Source organism: Tribolium castaneum, chromosome 2 (genome assembly GCF_031307605.1).
Source record: "Tribolium castaneum strain GA2 chromosome 2, icTriCast1.1, whole genome shotgun sequence".
In the NCBI taxonomy this organism is placed as follows: Eukaryota; Metazoa; Arthropoda; class Insecta; order Coleoptera; family Tenebrionidae; genus Tribolium; species Tribolium castaneum.
In genome coordinates, this window is record NC_087395.1 from 17365667 (window position 1) to 17386810 (window position 21144).

Below are 21144 nucleotides of genomic sequence, written 5' to 3' on the forward strand. Positions count from 1 at the left end.
AATCATTAAAAAAAACCGAAAGTGAGAATGAATCTTCAACCGTTTCGTGTTTTGCTGGAAAGACAATTATTTTCTTGAGTTTTGACAAAAATAAGCACAAACTGCACATTTTTGAGATAAAAACACAGTTTTCTCGCGAAATTTTGATAAACCGGACGAAAATAAACAGTTTTGGTCGAAAAACTTGCTTTATGTGTTTTTCTAAGACGGCCACCAAATTTTTACGCGATATTTCATCAAAATTGCCCAAAAAGTCGCCCCTTTAAGAAAAAAAAATGTGTTATTTTTGCTTTTATCGCGCGCTCAATTAGGTTTTTGGCTCAAAAACGAGATTTTGTTAAGTCTAAATAGTCACAAATAAATTGGCTCAAAAAAGTCATTATTTCTTCCTTTTTAAAAAATTTACGTACGTTTTTCAAAAATTGATTCAAAAATACTAGAGTTCCTTTATTGGGAACTCTAAAAAATACCACTTGTGTTATTTATAATGCTAGTAAAAATTTAATGCCCTATCAGGCTGCACTTTTTTTCTGTTTGTCTTTTTATTTAAATACAGCCAGTTTTTAATCTCCTAAAATTTAGTCCCCCGTGCCGTTGTTACACAATTAAAAGACAAGCACACAAAACAAAAACCAGTGCGTGTTAGCACAAAGCCAAACTACAACCTACTGAAGTGTTAGAGACGAATTAGCCACAACTCGACGACTACACTAAGGGATAAAAATGAAGGGAGTGATGAGAGGTGCCAGACAATGGATTTTTATAGAGGGTTAATCTACTTGTGTAAATTTTAATCGTCTTTGGTACACTATAAAAATTCATTGCGTCGAGGAATCGCGATTTGACACAAGCACACGCACTACGCAATAAATTCCCAAAATAAAAAGCAAATATAATAAACAGCCTACCAAAGAACTGAATTAAAAATTCTCTGAAAACAAATCTAGATCATAAGGTACTTAGATAAGAATTGCTCAAACCTATAAGGACATCATTGACTGCTTATTCCGCCGATCCCAGGGACGACCATGGAACAGAAACGAAGTGAATTCACGTATTCGGCGCCAATTCCTATAAGGGCTAGGAAGGGAATGGGGCTCCCGACGTCACAATAAAATGAAAGTGACATTACAATGAATGATTTTCTTCAGATCTCGTTAAAATGTTCGTAATTTAGTGATTAGGATCAAACCAAATGAGAATTTTGCAAAGCACGATTTCAATGGCCAATAATTTGTTATAAAAAAACAACCAAAACATTAATTTTTCACAGTTCAGTTCAATTTCGAGGATACCTGTCGTCAGAGCCGGCGTCCACTCCTGCTCACCCGTCGCCCCCCACAGCAGTGTGAGGCTCTTTGATGGGTTTTTGGGGGCGCTTGCCACACTGTGATTGGTCTGCGAATTTGGCCGTTTCTTACAATCTGAAAACATTCACTTAAGTTTGAACTACGGAGAACTAATACTACTAGGAAGCGAAACGAGATTGTTTTAAATTTAGCTTGTTCACCAACTGTTTTGAAAAAAAGTACTAAGGTTGAACATTGAATTTTAAAAGAAGAGAAAACTGACGACAAACATGCGAAAAAAGATACAAAATTTTAGATTTTCGCTTCGTCCCATTCCATATTTTTCATAATTGGTCATCTTATAGAAAGAAGCTGAAGCAGCACCCGTTTGAAATAAAGTTTTAATTTTGTATTTTAGGTTCCTTAGTTTTTATGTAATAATTTCTTTAAAAGATTTTTCATCAAAAAAATCAAATTAAATTCAAAAACTAAGCAAAATCAGCCAATTACACTCTAACTTAAAAACATCAGTGTTAAAAGTAACATTCAAAAATGTAAAAAATATAAGGTGTTCCATTTAAAAAAAAAATAAGTTTTCTAATTTTAGAAAGACCTGTGTGCTTGAAAATAATAATAAAAATACAAATAATAATAATAATAATAATAATTTTCTAACACTTAAAAGGTAGTAATAATAATAATATTTTTCAAATCAATGGGAGACCCTGTATGTATTTCCATTTTTAATTGGTTATTGTAAGGTTTCTGCAAACTTTTTGTTTGGATGATCCAAACATTACTGTAATGAAAATACCGTTAAAGGTACAAGAAAAATGTAAGAAAAAAACTTGTAGAGAATTTTATTTCCTGCAACACATTCCCGATACAAATATTTCACATAACATAATATATAATATAACATAATTTTCGAACCGATTCTTGACTTTTTGGATTATTTTTGACGAAATTCAAAAATAATTTTTGACTTAATTTAGTTGATTTTTGTCTGGGTTTATCGCCAAAAAGCTTGTTCAAGTGCTGGATGGATACAAGTACAAATTAAAAAAAAAATCGATTCAATTGAGCGATTTCTTATATAATTTTTGAAAAAAATTAGGGTATAAATTCAACCAGAAAAGTGTTTAAATGTTTACAAAAAGCAATAGTAACAGCATTTTTTATTCTATTTTGGATTATTCTTGATAAAAATTTAGTGAAATAATTATCTTTCCGGTTGAAAACTGCAAAGAACACAGAAATTAGTGTTTAAATTGATGATTCTTCAGTTTATTTAAAGTATTTCACTAAACAATTATTAGATTACTGGTTAAAAGTGCCCAAAAGTCATAATTTCCAATACAATTTGCAATAAGCAAAAATAAAAGAATTTTGCGAATTAATTCGGCGATTTCTTATGTAATTTTGGCGAAATTTAGCAAAAAAACTGAATGTCTGTTCCAGAAACATGATTAAACGCTCATGAAAAGCTATAGTAACACCATGTTTGATCCTATTTTAGTTTATTTTTAACAAAAACTGAAAAAAACACATTCCCTCTGTTAGATGGAAAACTACTTATTAGATCTCTAATTCATTGATTTTTCAATTCATGTTCGCAAAATTTATTTGAAAAAAACTATGTTTTGGTCTTAAATACTTAGATGCCCAAAAAATACAAAAATTGTATTAAATTGATGTTTTGATAAAGTTTCTTTATTTTAATAAATGAATATCACTATACAACTGATTTCAGGCTAAAAAATGTGCAAGAAATGCCAAAAAATGTCAAAAAAAATTAACTTTCAACCCAAATTTTAAGATTTTTCGGTCTTACGTATCTACGTAGACGACGTACAAACAAATATAAAAACCGTGTTCGAACTAAATTTTCATATTTTATTTTTCACTAAAGAATTTGTTTTTTGGTTAAAAAAAATGTACTATAGAATACTTAGCTTGGAAAAGACTAAACAATGCAACTTTTGACCCAATTTATTGATTTTTCAGTTCAGTTTAACGTTCCTTTAAGTTAAATATGAAAACATGCCTCAATTTTAGGCCAAAAACGTGTTTAAGCAAAAATAAAAAACAAAATTTTAGACTTGATTTGGAAATTTTTTGTGCAATTTTTGTCAAAATTTTGTGAAAAAATGTCTCAGACAAGTGCTTAAACGCTCACAAAAAACATAATAATTTTTCGGTTAATTATCAATGACAAAATTTATTGAAGTCGAAGCAGTTACCTTTGCAGTATTTGATCTTTTTCGACCCAATTTAGTGATTTTTCGGCCTGGTTTAACGGTCTTTTGTGAAAAAATTAGGTTAAGTTTAAAAACGCACTTAAACTTTGAGACCATAAATTTACGGAAAAAGCAGGATTATACCTTAATTGCCTACTGCGTTTCCTGTTTTTAGAATAGCTCCGAAACCATAAACAAAAAAGTTTAAAGAACATTTCATTTACAAACAAATTTTGATTCGTGGTTACTTGACTTCTATCAATGCATTTTAAATGGCAACTTAAGATTTAGTTTAATTCGGAATTAGATTTTAATTTTGCTTTCTGCAAATCAACCCATAGTATTTTTATTTTATTAATATTAAAAAAATAATATTTTATTATTCTTTGAACACTTTATTAAATATATTCGTAACATCAATAAAACTTCCATGACAGATTATTGATTGTTTTTTTTTTCTTCAACAATTACGAGTACTAATTCATGAATTGCATAAAATCGCAATCAAATTAATTAATATTAAGACGCTGCAAAAATTATTTTAGAACACCCAAAATGGTTTTAAATGTTTTATGCAAAAATTCGTAAAAAAAATTTATTAAAAATTTTTTGCTTAAAGAATTATACACCGTTGATCTAGAAAGACACTGCAGAATTAATAAAATTTCGATTAATTAAGTTTTTATAATTTTTTATTTTATAAACACCCATTATTATTTTTTAATTAATTAATATTATACCAGAAGAATTAAAACATTTTATTAAATATTTCGGTTAGCATCAATAATACTTCCATGTCAGTTTATTGATTGAACATTCACTAATTTATTAATTACATAAAATCGCAATCAAATATTTGTGATTACAAAACTCGCCAAATTTCTCCGAGCGGATTTCCAAGTTTACGGAGCGACAATGATTTATTGCAGGTAATTGTTGCGGTCAAAGAGACGACAGTAAAAGCAAAGATTCGTTTTATAGAGACGGCATTTTTATTACCGTACGTATGATTGACTTTTAAAAATTTATTGCTCTATCTATCTGTAATTTTCTGTTAGCCTTGTGGTCACCGCCATTTAAAAACAACCTTTTTTACTTTAAAGGGCGACGTTAGTGGCAGTAACTAAAACGGAACGTTTTTTTTTAGAGTTCCTATTATTTTTTTATTTTTATTATTATTATTAATATTATTATTTTATTCTAACAGGTTTATTTGTATGTCGTATCGCATCCTAGTATTCGGAAATAAAATTAATTAGACGCCCTCTGGTGATGACTTTTGAACTATGTCGAAAACAGTAAAGAAATTTTCGTAATGCCACATTTAACTGACATTTAATGAATTGTTCAACAATTTCGCGTGTATAGTGTTAATTACTTACAATAGAAAGAATTACTTTAAAAGTACGTGGTGGTAAATACTAGTGTTGACTTTGGTTCTGTAGTTTTTCGTGGTATAAAGTGTTTATTGTTGGAACTTGAAAGTGAAAAATATTTAAATTTTGATTACAAAGTGTTATCAAACAGTTGTCTAATTAAAGATTATAAGTAATGGATCACAGCGAACACAAAGTTTGGCTCAAGAAACCAAGAAATTAGTGAAGTGTTATGAATTTTAGGTTAGAATTTTCCACTGAAAAAATCATGAAATGCTGCGGTAAATCTACAAAACTACAATAAAGATTAACAACTGCTGATACATTTAAACGTAAATTTTGCCAAAAGGTGGGCTTTTCAATGTCTTTGTAATAATTTTCCAATAAAGAAAGTGAACCAAACAGTCATTCGTCGTTATTCGTGTTTTCCTCTCATTTGTCAACATAAGTTTCTTGTATCAAAGATACAATAGTCATTCCGCATAGGCAATTGTGAAGCCCCAAAATTCGTACAACGCTCAAAATATCCGAATAAACATTTTCCCGCCATTTATGGTTACTGTTTTCGACCTAGCTCAGTGGCGCCCCCAACGGTAATTTTACTTCTGAATTTAAGTCCCCGTGGTTTGTGTTTTTAGTCGCCTACATTTGAAGGGATTTTTGAAATCCCTTTAAATGTAGGCGACCTAAATTTGTACTTACATTCGTGTAAAGCCGCAGTGGCGCAAAACGACTTAGCCAACTGCGCACTCCCGGACGAAATCATGCGATCCAGCTTCGGGTTATTCCCCTCACATTCGGAGTTAATCGGCTCAGGCTGAGCCGGTATCGCTTGATAATGGTGTTGCTGGATCAAAACTCCCGTCGGTCCTATTCTCAAAAATTAATTTAGCAAAACAACAAACGTCACAAATTCACCTTTAGGAAAAATGTGAGTCCACCGTCTACGATTCGAAGTTAATTTAATCGTGACATGTGAGGGGTCAAATGGGTTAATCAAAGCGCGGGATTCTAAAGGGGGTGAGCCTTCAGAGCCCACTACCATTCGCACCGGTGGTGATAACTCCTTCTCTGTATTTAAACGTGTCACAAGTCTAAAATTACAAATTTACATTTACCATCAGCGTGTGGTGAGACTAGAGGGCTTGTAGCCGCTGGAGGAATGGCTATTGGCTCAGACCGGGCGTTGGAGTCAATCCTGTGGGGCACATCAGGGTCTGATAATTTGCGCCTTTGCCCTTTGATCAGTTCATGCGAGTCTAGTAAACTGCCAGAGCTGCGTTTGTAACGCGGGATTACTTTGTGGTGTATTGTACTGAAAAATATCACTCAAATAAAATCAAGATAGTTGGGGCTAAACCTGGTCTCGTGCACTGTATGCACTGGCGGTAACTGAAAAATCTGCGCATCGTAAGCGTCATAATCGAAAAACGAATTGTGAATGTAATCGTCTTGAGGTACGAGTTTTTTCGGGGAATCCTTTTTCACCTCTTCGGTGGGTAAAGGAGGTGGTAGCTTAATACGTGGGATGAAATTCGAATATGCGATTTTTTTGTTAGTTGAGTAAAACGATAAGTTGATCCAGTGGGGCATTGAGTAGTCGTCAGGGACGTTCATATGAGTGTCTTTATTATGAAACTGTAATTAAAATTGTGAAATTGGGAAGTGGCAGGTGGGCTAGAAGTGACCGGATTTTTTTATGTTCAGCCACTCCAGGAAAAATGCAACGTGACCCCCGAAATTTCAAAATGATTTTAGTAATGTTTCTTTCAAAATACAGGATTCGGTTTATAATGTATTTAATGTAATTTGCGACAAAAGAGTTTTTGAGAGAGGATAATCACTTAAATTGACGTAATTCATTGAAATGTAAAATTTGCATACTATGCCTTTTAGGCGAAAACAAAATACTGACAAAATACAACTCTGAAAATTTATTAGTAAATTATTAGTAATATTCTAATATTAATTTTTTATCTATATAATTCTTAATGTCCCGTCCGTTATCGCAAACATAAAATATTGTTCTTATTTCTTAGGTTGTTAGCCACATAAAACCAAAAATTTTGTATCTCCACTGTCTAATTTTAAAATTGTTAGTCTTTAATAATTAGACCCTGACTGAATAGGTAATTTTTTGTCCCGTCCGTTATGTGTAAACTAAAAGTAAATTAATCAGAAGTCATTGCATATTGCCTTATTCTTCGGTTTTGTGGTTTCAAAAGTTTCAACAGGTTCCACCTTTTACTTTAAACATTATACTGTTAGAATTAGTGCCTTTTAAATTAACATAATTTTAACACGTGTTCAACAATAAAAATGTGAGGTCTTTTTTGTCCCGCCTGTGCTTTTTCTAAAATACAATTTACAACATCTAAATTAGAAAAAATGTTTTCTCAAATCTAATTTACTACAGTGAATTCCACAACTGTAATTCAGTGTAAAATGACAAATAGCTAATATTATTCAATACCTTTTCTGAAATACATGTTACTACTAATCTGAACCTTAACTGACGTTATCTGAAATTCAATTGAGAGGTGTAGATTTTGCTTTCCTGCTTTCGTATATAGATTTCCCGTCAACGATTAAAAATTAACATAAAAAGTTTAAAAAATTGAGAACGGTTTCCCTTCCCTATTTTAGTATACGTTTCTTCAAAGATTATTTATCCGATTCTGAACAATTAGATTTTTTAATCCCAAGAAGCAACAGCTTTTTGGATGAGCTTCTTAATTATGAGTATTTATTGATTATTTATTTATTTTTTCTTTAAATAATGTCCTTTTAGGCTGAGCTTCCCAGTTATAAGTAATTATTTATTGATTAAAGGTGAAGCTATTTTGAAAAAACAACACAAATGTTTCGGTCCTTCCTCTCAAGTTTTTATTTTCTAGATCGCTACATGTTTCGGCCACTGTAGCGATCTTCATGCATCAATTTCACGTTCACTTGAATTATGTATTCGCCCGAACCTCTCACAAAAATGGATTAATATTCGGCAATATTTATTGATTATTTTAATTTTTTCTTTGAGTAATGTCCAAGTTAAAAACAAAACCTTTGAAATAGGTCTTAAGTACATATCATCAAATAGATTTTCAATGTTTGACATAATTTCGAAAAACTTTTATATCCATTTGTTCGTGTGAATATTTTAAATTGTTTAATATTTGTTATATCCTGGACCATTCCTTAACTTTGTACATAGGAATAGTCTCGTGAAATACCCCAATCCAATCCGCATTTACTCAGTTTTCCAATTTTTTTAAGAGAACCTGCCTGATTACAGTATTACAGTATTACAGTAACAGGTTCAAGTAATAAGTGAAAACGAGTAAATTTTCTATTATAAACGGTGATATCTAGCTCACTAGCTCATCCAAGTAACTAAAAAATTCCACGATGGTTACTTTTCTTGTAGTATTAAAAATTACAGTAAACAGTGTAGTCTTGTCTTGTCTGAAAAATAAAAATTATTTGGGATAGGTATTTATTTTTATTTTCAATCCAAAAATCTCAAATTTTTGAGATAAAAGGAGTAAGTCCTAACAAAAAGCAATAACAACGAATTAATAATATCTTTAGAAGCCAAAAATATAATTTCGTACTCCTAATTAGTTACTTGGCATGTAATTTACTCTAATACTCTCTAATAAAATCGTATGGCTTAAAAGTTTGGGGACATTCATCCTGTTTATATCGTATTTTTTCTCTTCACAGGCGTGCGATTCGCGTTGTTGCTGGCATACCCTATCGGGCTGACTGCAAAGAGGCCTTCAAAAAATTATAAGTATTAACCTTGCCGTCACTGTTTTTTATTTATGTGTACTATACCTAAAGTCTAACATCTATAAAAAAATTCCAATGGTTATTATCATGATTACAATTGCAAGGAAAAAATTTGTCAAAATGAGATTCGACTAACGCGAACAAAAACAGCAATGAAACATCACTCTATAAAATTTTATAATCTTTTGCCCAACAAAATAAAGGATCTAAATATCAATTCATTTAAAAAAACAATAAAACATTTTAATTCGGAGCGCCTTTTATAATTATACTCATGCAGTGCTACAGTGCTTTGTTTTCTGGAAAATATTTGAAAAAACATTATTATTATTATTATATTGTTATTATTATTATAAAAAGATCACAAGTAACCTTTTCTTTAGAATCTGTTTTTTTCATTTAAAATAGTTACTGATTCTTCCTTACTTTCTTTTTTTTTCTTTCTGTTATACATCTATAGTTCCCATTACATAATTGATTCCTTTGGATCTGCTAGGTCATTTGAGCAAATTAAAGTATTAAAATAATTATTACATAAATAAAGATTGTTTTCTAGCGAGATTTTATATTTAGTTATCATGTTACGAATCCTTGAATTATCAATCCAACAAGTAATTAAATTATTCATCATTTCATTAGTCATTAATATAAATATATTTCATTAATAATAATAATAATTATTATTATTTAATTTTTTTCATATCAATTTTTTTGTTTATCTTTAGTTAAAGTGTTATTACGTTAATACTTATAAGCTTATTAATTATTATGTAATATTTATGTGTATTCTAGTAAAATAATAACAATTTTTGACCAACTAATTTGGTTATGTTTTAATACTTATGCAGACGTACCTAATTCCCATTCCGTCTACTTAACAGTAATAGAATTAAATAACAAAATTCTTTTATATGTTAGCTACCTTCAATAAGTATTTTATGACATACGACTTAACTGGAAATACGAAATTACAAGCTTAAAAAATAACATTTTTTTGCGAAATAAATATGTTCGTTTTGGGTTTGTTTTTTTTTTCAACTGGCACTTAAGGCAAAAAAATCCGGTCATTAAGCCCTCCTATTAAATCAAATAATACCTTTAGAAGCGGAACTGCGTGCAGTGGCTGTTCCCCAACACACACCAAATCACTCCCAACCCCATTATCGATAATTCTCTGTTTCGTAATATTAGTCAACTCTCGATCAACTTCAAAAACACCAACACCCGGTGTAACCACAACACTGAGTTGCCCAGTCCTATCAAAACTTCGATCCAAATAATGCTTCTCAAAAACTGAGAAAAAAACAATCAGAATGTATAAACCATGACCACAAATAAATACCATTCAGGGACATGTTTAACACCTCTAGAAAATTCCCCTGAGCTGCTGTACTGTTCGTCGCAGCTGGAATATCCAACCCTGGCCTTTTGTGATACTCGAGGACAATTTTCAAATATTCGGAAAAAATTCGCCTTAACTGGACCAAAATCCCGCTCCAGTCGTCATAGCGCTCGTTCTGGACCGCAACCCTGTAAAAATCCTCGTAGTATCGGCCTTTGTAATCCTTCTGGAGACACTCTCGCATGTGGAGAGGGAACGCCTCCAAGTTACTCGCTTCGTAAAACGTGCGGGAAAACAAAACAATCGTCACTTCGTGGTTGCTCCCGTTCTTCTTCCACTTCATGAACAAATCGGCCAAAAACCCGTTCACGGCTTTTTCGAAGTACAAGTCGCCGTAAATATCAAAGTCCCACATTTCCGACGACATTTGCAGGAAGAGATAAACCATGGATGTGGAGGAGCGGAAAACGACTTTCGTGTCTTCTGTGATAACCCCACAAGCGACTCTGTCGCCCATTGACCACATCTCGTAGACCTGGCAACGCACAGCGCCCCCACAGAACTCAATGTTCTTTTTGATGTACACACAAGTGTTAATAAGACTGTTTTTCAAGCGCCACATCTCAGAGCGCCCCATGTACTGGTCTTTAAAGGTAAGTTCAATTGAGTCAAGCGCAATGTCAGGCGGGTCCACAATACGGATTATCACGTTCTTGTACGCCTGCAGACCGAAAGCCTGAGCTATGCTCTGCTCCACGCTGATTGTGTCTTTTTGTAAGGCATTTTGCTGGGTTGTATCGTCCGGAAACGTTTTAATTTGGAGCAACAACCTTGGGTATTCTTCCTCAGGCTCGCTCTTCTTCTTACCACGTGGGTTGTCATCGTCGGGTGGCGGGTGGTAAATCTCCACAATATCGCCCAAATTAGCACCGGGGTAGTCTTTAGGGTTGATGATTAAATCCTCAGCTGGAAAAAACAACTGACCTTGACCGGTCACAACTTGTTCGACTCATACCACTGAAATTCTTCTGGTGGACGATAAGACGAAACAATTTCATGATGTTATTGTTTGCTTCTATTTTTGTAAACTAATCACACATGAACTTTGCATCGTATTGTTTTTCATCGCACGGGGGACGAGAAGTGCCAAATGTAAAATTAACAGTCCCCACCAACATAACACACTAATTATGTTACAAACTATCGCATTAACATTTTAATTTCGATTAAAAAATGATAATTTATGTCTTGACATTCACTGTAAAATGTCACTTTTGAGGTTAGACAATAAACAAGCAACAAGTTACCGCAACGACCAACACCTTGCAACAAGATAAAAACTAGACCAGAGGCACCTACGCTGTGTTAAAAATTAGTCGAGTATTGAAGTTGGGTTGGTAGCGATTTTAAATAAATGGGGTAGAATTGATCAAACTTTTTTTGGCTAAAAATGCTGCGAAAAATCCCAAAACATGTGACTATTGTGTTAAACGAGACGGAAACCCTTTTCTTGCTTGAACTTCCAAGTTCTGTGGTCCCGCGGGACACTGACGAGGGCGAAGCCGCCGAGATGGACAACCGCCTTTACGAATACTTAACAAAGGGTAAAGGGCGTAATCGCAAAGTTGCAACAACTGGAGTACAAACGAGGCCTGTTTTAATGAAAACGCGAAACACGGAACCCGTCCAGTACAAGTTCAGGGACAACTCAACGTTTGCTTCAAACTGGGAGATGTATGATACCTACAATGCCAGTTTTGTTGAAAGTGTTGAGTTGGAGGAAACAAACGACCATGAGTTAATTGCGGAAGTGTCTTTGGATGAACTAAGGAAGAGTCGAGAGACCAAAGAGTTGGAGAAGTTGTCAGTGAATAAAAACTACTTCGACGCTGTTCTAGTAATTGAACGCCTTTTGGCCAACAATTGTTACAACAACGAACAGAAGAAGTTCAAAGGGTTGGTGGACGAGGCCGAGGAAATCCGCTACGATTACAAGCTGGACTTGCTGTGGACTTTCGCCAACGAAGACACGAAAAATAGGTGCGTTACCGGGATCTCGTTCAATTCTTTCACCGAAGATATGGTAGCTGTGGGCTATGGCAAGTACTATTTTATTGACCGGAGAAAGACCGGGGTTGTGATGGTGTGGAACATAAAAAATCCCAAACAGCCCGAGCGCGAGTACTACTTCAGACACCCGGTCACGTCCCTTGCGTTTTCAACAAAAGACCCGAACTATCTGGCTGTTGGGTTCTACAATGGGGAGCTCCTAGTTATAGATGTCAGCAAAAGGGACTTTGAGATGGTTGGGGAGGACTCTAGCACTTCGTTTAAACCGGCCTGGAACATGGTATGGCTGGAGCAAAACCAGAAGGAATTTCTCCTGGTTTGTTTCGGCGACGGTCGGGTTTGCAAGTACTTGGTGACCCAAGCGAAGCTCGAGTGTGTACAAATTATGAGGACGGATAAAATTGAAGGGAAGCTGAAAGGGTTACCAGCCTTGCGGTTGTTTGAAGGCAATCAGGTTTCGTCGTCTAGGTATGCCGGCGCTCTTTGCTTAAGTGTGCACAAGCCGGACCCTGCCTTCTACCTTGTGGGTACAGAGGAAGGTGTCATACACAAGTGTGCCGCAAGTTACTGTACCCACCATGTGGACATGTTCAAAGCGCATGAAGGCCCCATTCACACTATTAAGTTTTCACCATTTGTTGAAAAAGTGTTTGCGACCTGTGGTGACGACTTTCAGAAGTGTTTGTGGATCGAGGGGATTAGTGAGCCCTTGATTGTCTCGCGGTTTTGCATGGAGCCGGTGCTTGATGTCGACTGGAGTCCGTCACACTCGACTATCATTGCAAGTCTTCGCGGCATGGACATCTTCCTGTGGGACTTGCAAAGGAAGATCTACTTGCCACAGTCCCAAACTAAGTCACCCACGAATTCAAGAAACACGGTTTGTAAGTTTAGTGCTTGTGGCAAGTGTTTAGTGGTCGGGGACATTGACGGTAATGTCCACACGTTTGCTGTGAGCGGGCTACCAATTCCTGCCTTCTTTCAACAAAACCTATTTTTCCAGTCGATTAAAAACATCCTGCAAACCAATACGGATCTAATCGGCAAACTCGAAAAGTTGGCAAATTAACAATCAGACAATTTTTTTTAACAATAATAATGCTAATAACATTTTTGGTCAAAAAAATTAAAACACTGAAAAACGAAACACATGTAAATACTAATACCTAAAACAAATTTCATAAGACACATAAATTGTTAGTTAAAGAATTCTTCGTACGAGTAAAAACAGTTACTTGAAAAAATATTTTGGACGCTGAAATAAATTCGGCGACTTTTTTAATTTATTAAATATTTTTATGGCTTTACGAGTATAAAGACATTTTTTTCATATTTCGTAGTAGGTACCGTGTTGTGGGATTTGTACGGACATTCTACCTCTTGTGGTCATTTTATCTTAGACATCACAATCATACACAAATTATGCAATATTCATTTTTTAAAAAAACTAGTCGAATAAATACAATGATGTTACAGACATTAAACCATATTTTACGAATTCTAAACGACGGCCCATTTTTACACCTCCGAATATGACCACATAATTTATAAAAGATTGGACATGTCCATAATAGTATGTCTTTAGAGCTTCAAATGATACTTACGTGATTACTTAAGAAACGAATAATGATGAGTTAAGTTTTGTTAAAATTTTGTCAAAATGATTTTTCCAACTGAAATAATAATTTAAATTTTCTCAAAAAAATGTTGTATAATCACTTAGTCAGTACTTGTATTCGTAATAATTCATTTGATTTTGAATTACTAAATAATAATTGATAATAATAAATAATCCGCAATCTGAAAAATGGCATTATTTTTTTATATTTAAACATATCGTTGACATAAACAAGAAATAATAGAGGTCCCAATACAGATCATTGAGGTACTTCTCGTTCAATAACTAATTGATTACTAGAATAAAAAGAAATTAAAATTATTGTCCAAAAAATATTTAATAATCTCTAATGCTTGACCTCTAATTCCATAAAATAACATAAGATCGAAAATATACTCAATTAGGGTAAGCCTTGAAAGTGAAGTGAAATTTCAACCACATCATATGCTGTGTAGAAACTACATAAGACAACATAATTTCAAACATACGGTCGTAAATAAACGGCTAAAATGTGGCTAAAGTTCTACAAGCACAGCTTGCTCTAATTGAGAATATTTTCAATCTCATGTTATTATCATGTCTTAAGGTATCAAAAGCATTAGACAAGTCGAAAAAAATTCCTGACACCGTGTAATTTAGATCAATAGATTTGTCAATTTCTGATATAGCTTTGAAAACCGCTTGCTCAGTGGAACAAGAGAGTACAACCTATTATAAATTACTCTTTTAAATATTTTTGAAAAGCTTGAAGGTAATGTGATGGGACGGTAGTTTGAGTCTTTTAGGAAATTTCTCACCTAAATATGATTTATTGATAATTTCAGAAAATGGTTCAGAAATATTATGATTAACTTTTTTTATTATAGATTTCGTCAAATCCACATGATTGCATTTTAGAAATTACGGAAAAAATCTTTAGTGGGTCAGTAGGAAGAAGAAACATTGTTTTATTATTACGTGTTCCCATATAACTTATTATTATTTAAAGTGACTCCGTTAGCGGCTATTTTACAAGATGTTATCGAGGAAAACTGTTCTGCTAGCAGATGACAAACTTCATAAGGTTCATCAGTTTTTTGACCACTTGGCCCTAGTAGTGTTATGTTTAAATCTGTCTCTTTGCTTTATAAAACTAATGTATAAAAATTCTAAATATAAATATATGATTTGTTTTTAGACTTTAAGATGTAGTGATGATTAGATACCATTTTTCTGTTATGTACAAGTTCTTTATTTATTTATTTATTTATTTATTTTGTTTTATAGAAACTTAACAATCGAGGACTGTTTATCGGTTTGTACATAAACTGGATATCACGTAATCTATTTGAAGCTCTTTTTATATCTGACGTTACCCAAGAGTTTTTAGTCTTTTTTACAACAGTCACTACCACTAATGGGAAAGCATTGTCAAAATGATAAAAAAACAAATTGAAAAATGATTCAAACATATTTTCCGCATTTATTATTTCCTTATACATCTCGATCCATGTTTCAGTGCCAAGAAACGACACAAACGTTTTAATGTTGTTGCTAAAAATACGTTTTTGTTGTTTTTAGTGGTTTTTCTACCATAAAATGAATAAAATAAATTGGAAAAATACAAAACTGAGAATGAAGTGATCTGAAGTAAATTTAATTACCTTGATATTTCTTTGATGTGACAACTGAGACCATAACTATCAAATAATTCAGTAATAGTTTAACAGATACTTTTCAGGTTTTAAAAAACTATATTAAAGTCACCACAAATTATTATACACGCTGTAAATGAAATAAGTACATTAATTTTAACTGGTAATAGAACTCGTCAAGACCAACAATTTTTCCTAATAACTTTTTTTTCAAAACCTTTTATTGTTTGAGTTAAAATTATTTAAAAATCTTACAAAATTTTCTTACATGCCACTAGAAGCAAAGTTATCTAAAATATTCGACAAGATTACCGCAAGAATCGGTTACCGTTGGTTGCGAATATTATTTATTATTACTTGTCTTTACTGGAGCATTTCATAAAAGGCTCGTCAATTTGTAAGGGGAAAAATGATTTTAAAAAATTCGATTTTGAAAAAATGGTACATAGAAGAAGTGTTGTACTGATTTCGTATTTTTACTCGTACGACTAATTTCTTAAAAATCACTAAAACACTCTAGAAACAGATTAAATTCACCAACCAGTTGGTATTTGCTACTTCAATTAACTTACTGAGTTTTCAACATAAATGGAGACATGGCCAGTACTAAAACTTTTGATACTAATTTATAATTTTCGAAAACATGCTCTGTGATGCACCCAATTTTTATTTCGTTAAAAAACACATAAAAATACTCAATAAGTTGGCAAATTGACAATCCCTGTCAAAATCTGATGGCTTCTTCGCCCCGAACCGGCCGTTCGGTCACCAAATCCAGCGTTTCGTACGACCCTGGCTACCAAAGCAGCCTCCGCAAACTGCGCGGCAAAGACCGGGAATCTCTCCGCCCCAAAACAATCCTCACCGCCCCCAAATACCAAGTCATCCCCGTGATTTTCGATGGCGTGGACGTCACCCCCATATCCCTCAACCCCTACGTCTTCGAGGGCGGGCGCGAGCGCCAGATCAGCATCATGGACAACCTGACCAAAGACAGCTTCATGCTGCACCACCACTCGCTCAGCCGAGTCGAATCCCAAAAGTTCCAAACCAACATCCTGCTCCAGAAGCAGGAAGGCGAGACTGCGACCTTCACGCACCGGAGCATGGTAACTTCGGCCTACTTCGGCGACGAAATCCTCCTCCCGGATGTGAGTTTGAGGAGCAAATCGGAGTTTTCGCAGCAGGAGATTGTGTACGATGAGGAGTCGGTGGAAGGGAAGCCTGAACTGCCGATCCCGGAGCATGTTAGTCTGGTCCTGGTGGAGACCGAGACCATGTTCCTGCTGGATTTGCCGAGTTCGACCGTTTCGAAGACAAGTGAAGGGGCCAACGATGTTGAGGAGGACAACAAGTTGTACGAGTTTCTGACCAAGGGGAAGGGGCGCAATCGGAAGGTGATAGCAGTGGGGATACAAACTGTGCCGATTTTGAAGAAAGCAAGGGACACGGAGACGAAGAAGATGAGGTTTAGGAACAATTCCACGTACGTTTCCGCCTGGGAGATGTACGATACGTTCCAAGAGTTGGAGGAGGAAGCCCATGAGGAGTTCGAAGATAAGTTGAGTGATGAAGAAATGGGGACTTTGGTTGAGGAAGAGCACAGGTTGAACGACGCTGCGTCCCTTGAGAGTTACCGGATGTCCGCCGAAGACAAACAGTTGAACAAAATTGTGAGGAGTAAAGCTTTCCATGATGCCCTTATTGTCATTGAACGCATCCTTGGGAATAACTGTTACAACGCGCAGCAAAAGCGCTACAAAGGCCTTTCGGAGCCGGACGTCTTCCGCGAAAACATCGAATACAAGTACAGGTTGGAACTTCTATGGACTTACGCGAATGATGAAACCGACTCCAGATGTGTCACCGGAGTGGCCTTCAATTCCTTCAACGAAGACTTAGTTGCAGTGGCGTACGGCAAGTACTTCTACACTGACCGGAGCGCAACCGGAATGGTGATGATCTGGAACATCAAAAATCCGCAACAGCCGGAACGCCAGTACGACTTTGAAACGGCCGTAACATCTCTTGCGTTTTCTAAAGTGAACCCGAATTTGCTCGCTGTGGGGTTCTACAACGGCGATTTGAAAATTCTGGACGTTAGTAAGCGGGAAATTTCGGCGATTCGGGAAGACGATACGTTTTTCGAACCCGTCTGGAGCATCCTTTGGTTCCAGCAAGGCGGGGATGAGGACCTTATGGTTAGTTTCGGGGACGGCCGTGTGTGTCGCTACCAAATAACGACAGCTCGGGATTTGAAACGGACGCAGATTATGATAACTGCCGCGGCCGAAGGGAAGTTGAAAGGGATCAAGTATTTGAAAAAATGTGAAGGGAAGAATATCTCCATTTCGGGATATGACCAAGCCAGGTGTTTGGCGATGCACCCGTGTGACCCCTTCACTTACTTCGTCGGGACCAGTGAAGGGGTGGTTCATAGATGCTCCACTAACTACTACAACGAGCACATGGACCTGTTCAAGGCCCATGATGGTGCAATCCACACCATACGTTTCTCCCCTTTTGCCAACAAGTTGTACTACACTTGTGGTGACGATTTTAGGGCGCGTCTTTGGGTAGACGGTATTTCGGAATGTTTGGTAACTTCGGAACCGTCCATGTTACCAGTGCTGGACGTTGACTGGAGTCCGGAGCACCCAACGGTCATTGCGACCATTCGAGGTCCAGATATACTAATATGGGATCTTCAAAGGAAGATGCATCAGTCGCAGTCTATCAGCAAGACGCCTCATAATATTTTTAACACCGTCTGCAGGTTTACGCCCAATGGTCGTAGTTTAATGGTCGGCGATATGAAGGGGAATGTGCATGTGTACTGTCTGGAGGATATGCCCATACCGCCGTTCTTCCCCGAGAATCTTATCTCGCAAAGTTTGAAAAAACTCTTGGTTACGAGACCGGATTTGATGAAGAAGTTGCGCAAGTTGGGGTCGTTGAAGTTCGACGATAGGCAGTTTTCGAAATATTTTAATTAATTCATAAGATTAATTAATTGTGAGAAAATATATCTTACTTAAAAGTGTTACGTGTTTAATTTTATTTTTACCTTTTGGAAAATTTCACGTGAAAAAAGTTTGACAACCTGAAATTCCGTTATATTCGGAATAATTGTTCTCCTAGAAAGCATGATTGTAAATTACATAATGATTTTTTGTATGAGACTTATTTGTGAAATTGACGAAATATAATATGAAAGAGCGAGTTTTTAAAAATTGTTATTCAAATAACTAGTGCATAACAAAATATTAAAATATTTAAAGTGGTGCTCTATACAGGAAATTCATTGTTCTTTTCGATTCTGATAAAATCAGATCAGCAGTACTTGATCGGGCGGTTTTTGCGAAAAAATCGCGTTTTTGTGTACATTACGTACAGTCAAACAAAATTAAAACCGCTTCAATAAGCCCTCCCCCCCTTCTGCGAATGCCAATCCTTCAAAACGCTAGCAGGTAGCATTGTAAATTATTGGGTTGCAAACGTAGTTTAAAGATAAATTTCTTTAGGAGCCGGTTTACAAAAAGTGAAATAAAAATTTAATTCAAAATTTAAAACGACTAATTCAAATTAAGTAGCCACTTATTTTGCATTGACAAAAAACATCAAATTAATTAAATGAAATGTTGAGTTTTTTAATGAAAAATTTAACAAAACATTTCTTAAGGAAAATAATGCCAAATCATTGACGTAAAAATTTTTAACTTTTTTTTCAAAATAAAATTAATATAATTTTTGTACAAAATGGGCTTCCATTTTAAACTTATAATTTTATCTAAAGTAAATAACTTAAACCCTCGCTTAAACCATTGGTTATTTGCGAAAACAAAGATTTAATTTCTCGTACTTTTACCACCAGTGGTTTAATTATAATAAAAATAAACATAAAACATTGCTGATTTTTCATGGTTGTTAAATTTTTGATTAAAAAAAATATATTTTTAATTAACTTGATGATTGCTAATGGAAAATAAGTGGCAAATTAATTCTGAATTAAATTTTAATTTCGCTTTCGGGAAACTAACTCCTAACGAAATTTATCTTGAAGCTAGATCTATTTTCCAATGTCATAATTTACGAATCCAGAGGGACTTGCATCCACAGCAGGGACAGGGACTAGTCTATTGAAGCGTCATTTTCATTTTATTCGACTGTACTGTAGCTCCTAAACGTATCCCATTTTGAGACTTTAGTGTAAAATCTATTATCAGAATAAAAGAAACAGTCAATTTTTTATGTAAAGCAACATTTTATATATTCTATTATTCATTGCTTAGTTAGAATAACAATTTACAAATACGTTATGGTTAAATTTGGTCATAACTTTTGGAAGATAATCATTAGGTTTTTACATTCAAACCGAATTTCAGGTGTTGCATTTTTTCGTTGCCCGCCTCACGTAAAATGCCCCCTTTTTTTAAATATTCATTTTCTTTTTAAATCTATTCCTAACGAGTAGTCAATATGTTCCACTGTATTTTTCGTCCGTCTCGAATTATTTTCTAAAATAATAACCGTTCGAGAAACTAGAATTAACTAGTTTTGATTTAACTGAAGCATTGGAGCCGATTTATTAAAGTGATAAATGGTTGCAAGGCTCTTTTTTTCGGGTCGATTTGGTATTTTTCGTCGAAACAGGTTGGTACCAAGTGACAATTGTTTATCAAAAATTGTATTCGCCTTGTCACCTGATTGAAGTGTTTTTCGCTTAAAAATAACTCAACAAACTCTATATGACAATATCGATTTGGTGAACCGCATCACAGAGACCCACTCACACGGAGACTATGTGAAGGTTATTAAAGTGAATTATTAATGCACCACGTCAGTATCTAACATGTTGACAACATTTGACATTTATCCTTTCCTAGATGGTCTAGAACAGAGCCAACTTCAGCAAACCCCCGTTGAGATGTCTTCAAACACCACAGAGAATGCCAAGCACTCGGCGGAGCACCCCGACGGTGACGGCGCCGGTGCCACCGACGAGGACAAGAAGGACGATCGCATGTTCGAGTGCAACATTTGCCTGGACACTGCCAGGGACGCGGTGGTCAGCATGTGCGGACACCTGTTCTGGTAATTATCTCGCTGTGCCCCCTTGCGCCCCAAAATGTCGCTTCCAGCTGGCCGTGCCTGCACCAGTGGCTCGAGACGCGGCCCAATCGGCAGGTGTGCCCCGTCTGCAAGGCGGCCATCAGCAAGGAGAAGGTGATCCCGCTGTACGGCCGCGGCAGCACCAAGCAGGAGGACCCGCGCGAGAAGGTGCCCCCCCGGCCCGCCGGCCAGCGCACCGAGCCCGAGCCTGGCTCGACCTTCCCAGGGTTCGGCTTCGGGGGCGATAACGGGTTTCACATGTCTTTCGGAATAGGTGCTTTCCCCTTCGGCTTCTTCACCTCCACGTTCAACTTCGGGGACGCCAGGCCGAGCCCGGCCCCCAGGGGCACCCAGCAGCACATGGAGGAGCAGTTCTTGTCCAAGCTCTTCCTGTGGCTGGCTGTGCTGTTCATCGCTTGGCTGATTTTGGCATAATATATTTTATTGGAACGGTGTTAGGGCTTTTATATCAGCACAGTACAAAATCAGACAGTTTCCATTCCAGGCTGTTTTTACGAAACAACATGTGTACATAATAAAATTTTATTGTAAAGTGGTGATAATCCTTAGTCCTCTTAATTTTAATTATAGTTAAGTAAATTTTAGTTCATGATTTGTGTAAAGTATCTGAGGGTTTAATTACAAGCGTTTCCTTACAATTAGTATTTCAT

The 21144-nt window shown here is 35.4% G+C and overlaps 4 protein-coding genes across 13 annotated transcripts in view; 3 read left to right on the top strand and 1 right to left on the bottom strand.

The window, feature by feature from the left end:
• Iml1 (Increased minichromosome loss 1) overlaps window positions 1-11319 on the bottom strand; it is a 24672-nt gene extending 13353 nt beyond the window's left edge. For 3 of the 6 annotated variants that reach the window (XM_015983264.2, XM_008199606.3, XM_008199603.3), the window contains exons 1-9: window positions 11055-11318; window positions 10040-11005; window positions 9794-9990; window positions 6266-6543; window positions 6024-6220; window positions 5824-5976; window positions 5608-5775; window positions 1296-1424; window positions 981-998 (exon numbers count right to left, since the gene is read on the bottom strand). In XM_015983264.2, the coding sequence (XP_015838750.1) occupies window positions 981-998; window positions 1296-1424; window positions 5608-5775; window positions 5824-5976; window positions 6024-6220; window positions 6266-6543; window positions 9794-9990; window positions 10040-11005; window positions 11055-11097 (2149 nt within the window). In that variant the 5' untranslated portion in view covers window positions 11098-11318. Of the gene's footprint in view, window positions 1-980; window positions 999-1295; window positions 1425-5607; window positions 5776-5823; window positions 5977-6023; window positions 6221-6265; window positions 6544-9793; window positions 9991-10039; window positions 11006-11054 lie in introns of all 6 variants that reach the window. The other 3 variants (XM_008199607.3, XM_008199604.3, XM_008199605.3) reach the window with 2 other exon arrangements.
• LOC658819 (E3 ubiquitin-protein ligase RNF185) lies at window positions 10565-21132 on the top strand. Of its 5 annotated transcripts, none has more exons than XM_015983265.2 (3): window positions 10565-10692; window positions 20248-20455; window positions 20503-21132. In XM_015983265.2, the coding sequence occupies exons 2-3, from the start codon at window positions 20289-20291 to the stop codon at window positions 20906-20908; spliced, it is 573 nt and encodes a 190-aa protein (XP_015838751.1). In that variant the 5' UTR covers window positions 10565-10692; window positions 20248-20288; the 3' UTR covers window positions 20909-21132. The 5 variants fall into 5 exon arrangements, with proteins under 5 accessions (XP_015838751.1, XP_008197834.1, XP_008197832.1 ...); XM_008199612.3 differs by lacking the exon at window positions 10565-10692 and adding an exon at window positions 19994-20014; XM_008199610.1 differs by lacking the exon at window positions 10565-10692 and adding an exon at window positions 20021-20200.
• On the top strand, window positions 11488-15779 carry LOC658686 (dynein axonemal intermediate chain 4). Its single transcript, XM_965050.4, has one exon. It carries the CDS (start codon window positions 11490-11492, stop codon window positions 13176-13178), a length of 1689 nt encoding a protein of 562 aa, XP_970143.1. The 5' UTR covers window positions 11488-11489; the 3' UTR covers window positions 13179-15779.
• On the top strand, window positions 16096-18357 carry LOC100141976 (dynein axonemal intermediate chain 4). Its single transcript, XM_001810193.4, has one exon. The coding sequence runs from the start codon at window positions 16096-16098 to the stop codon at window positions 18355-18357; it is 2262 nt and encodes a 753-aa protein (XP_001810245.1).
• Window positions 21133-21144: the final 12 nt, after the last annotated feature.

Bases quoted from the DNA above. Each gene is read 5' to 3' on its own strand.
- LOC658686 (XM_965050.4), top strand. From the start codon at position 11,490: ATGCTGCGAAAAATCCCAAAACATGTGACTATTGTGTTAAACGAGACG.
- LOC100141976 (XM_001810193.4), top strand. From the start codon at position 16,096: ATGGCTTCTTCGCCCCGAACCGGCCGTTCGGTCACCAAATCCAGCGTT.
- LOC658819 (XM_015983265.2), top strand. From the start codon at position 20,289: ATGTCTTCAAACACCACAGAGAATGCCAAGCACTCGGCGGAGCACCCC. The intron at 20,456-20,502 runs GTAATTATCTCG...TGTCGCTTCCAG, and splicing joins ATGTGCGGACACCTGTTCTG to CTGGCCGTGCCTGCACCAGT.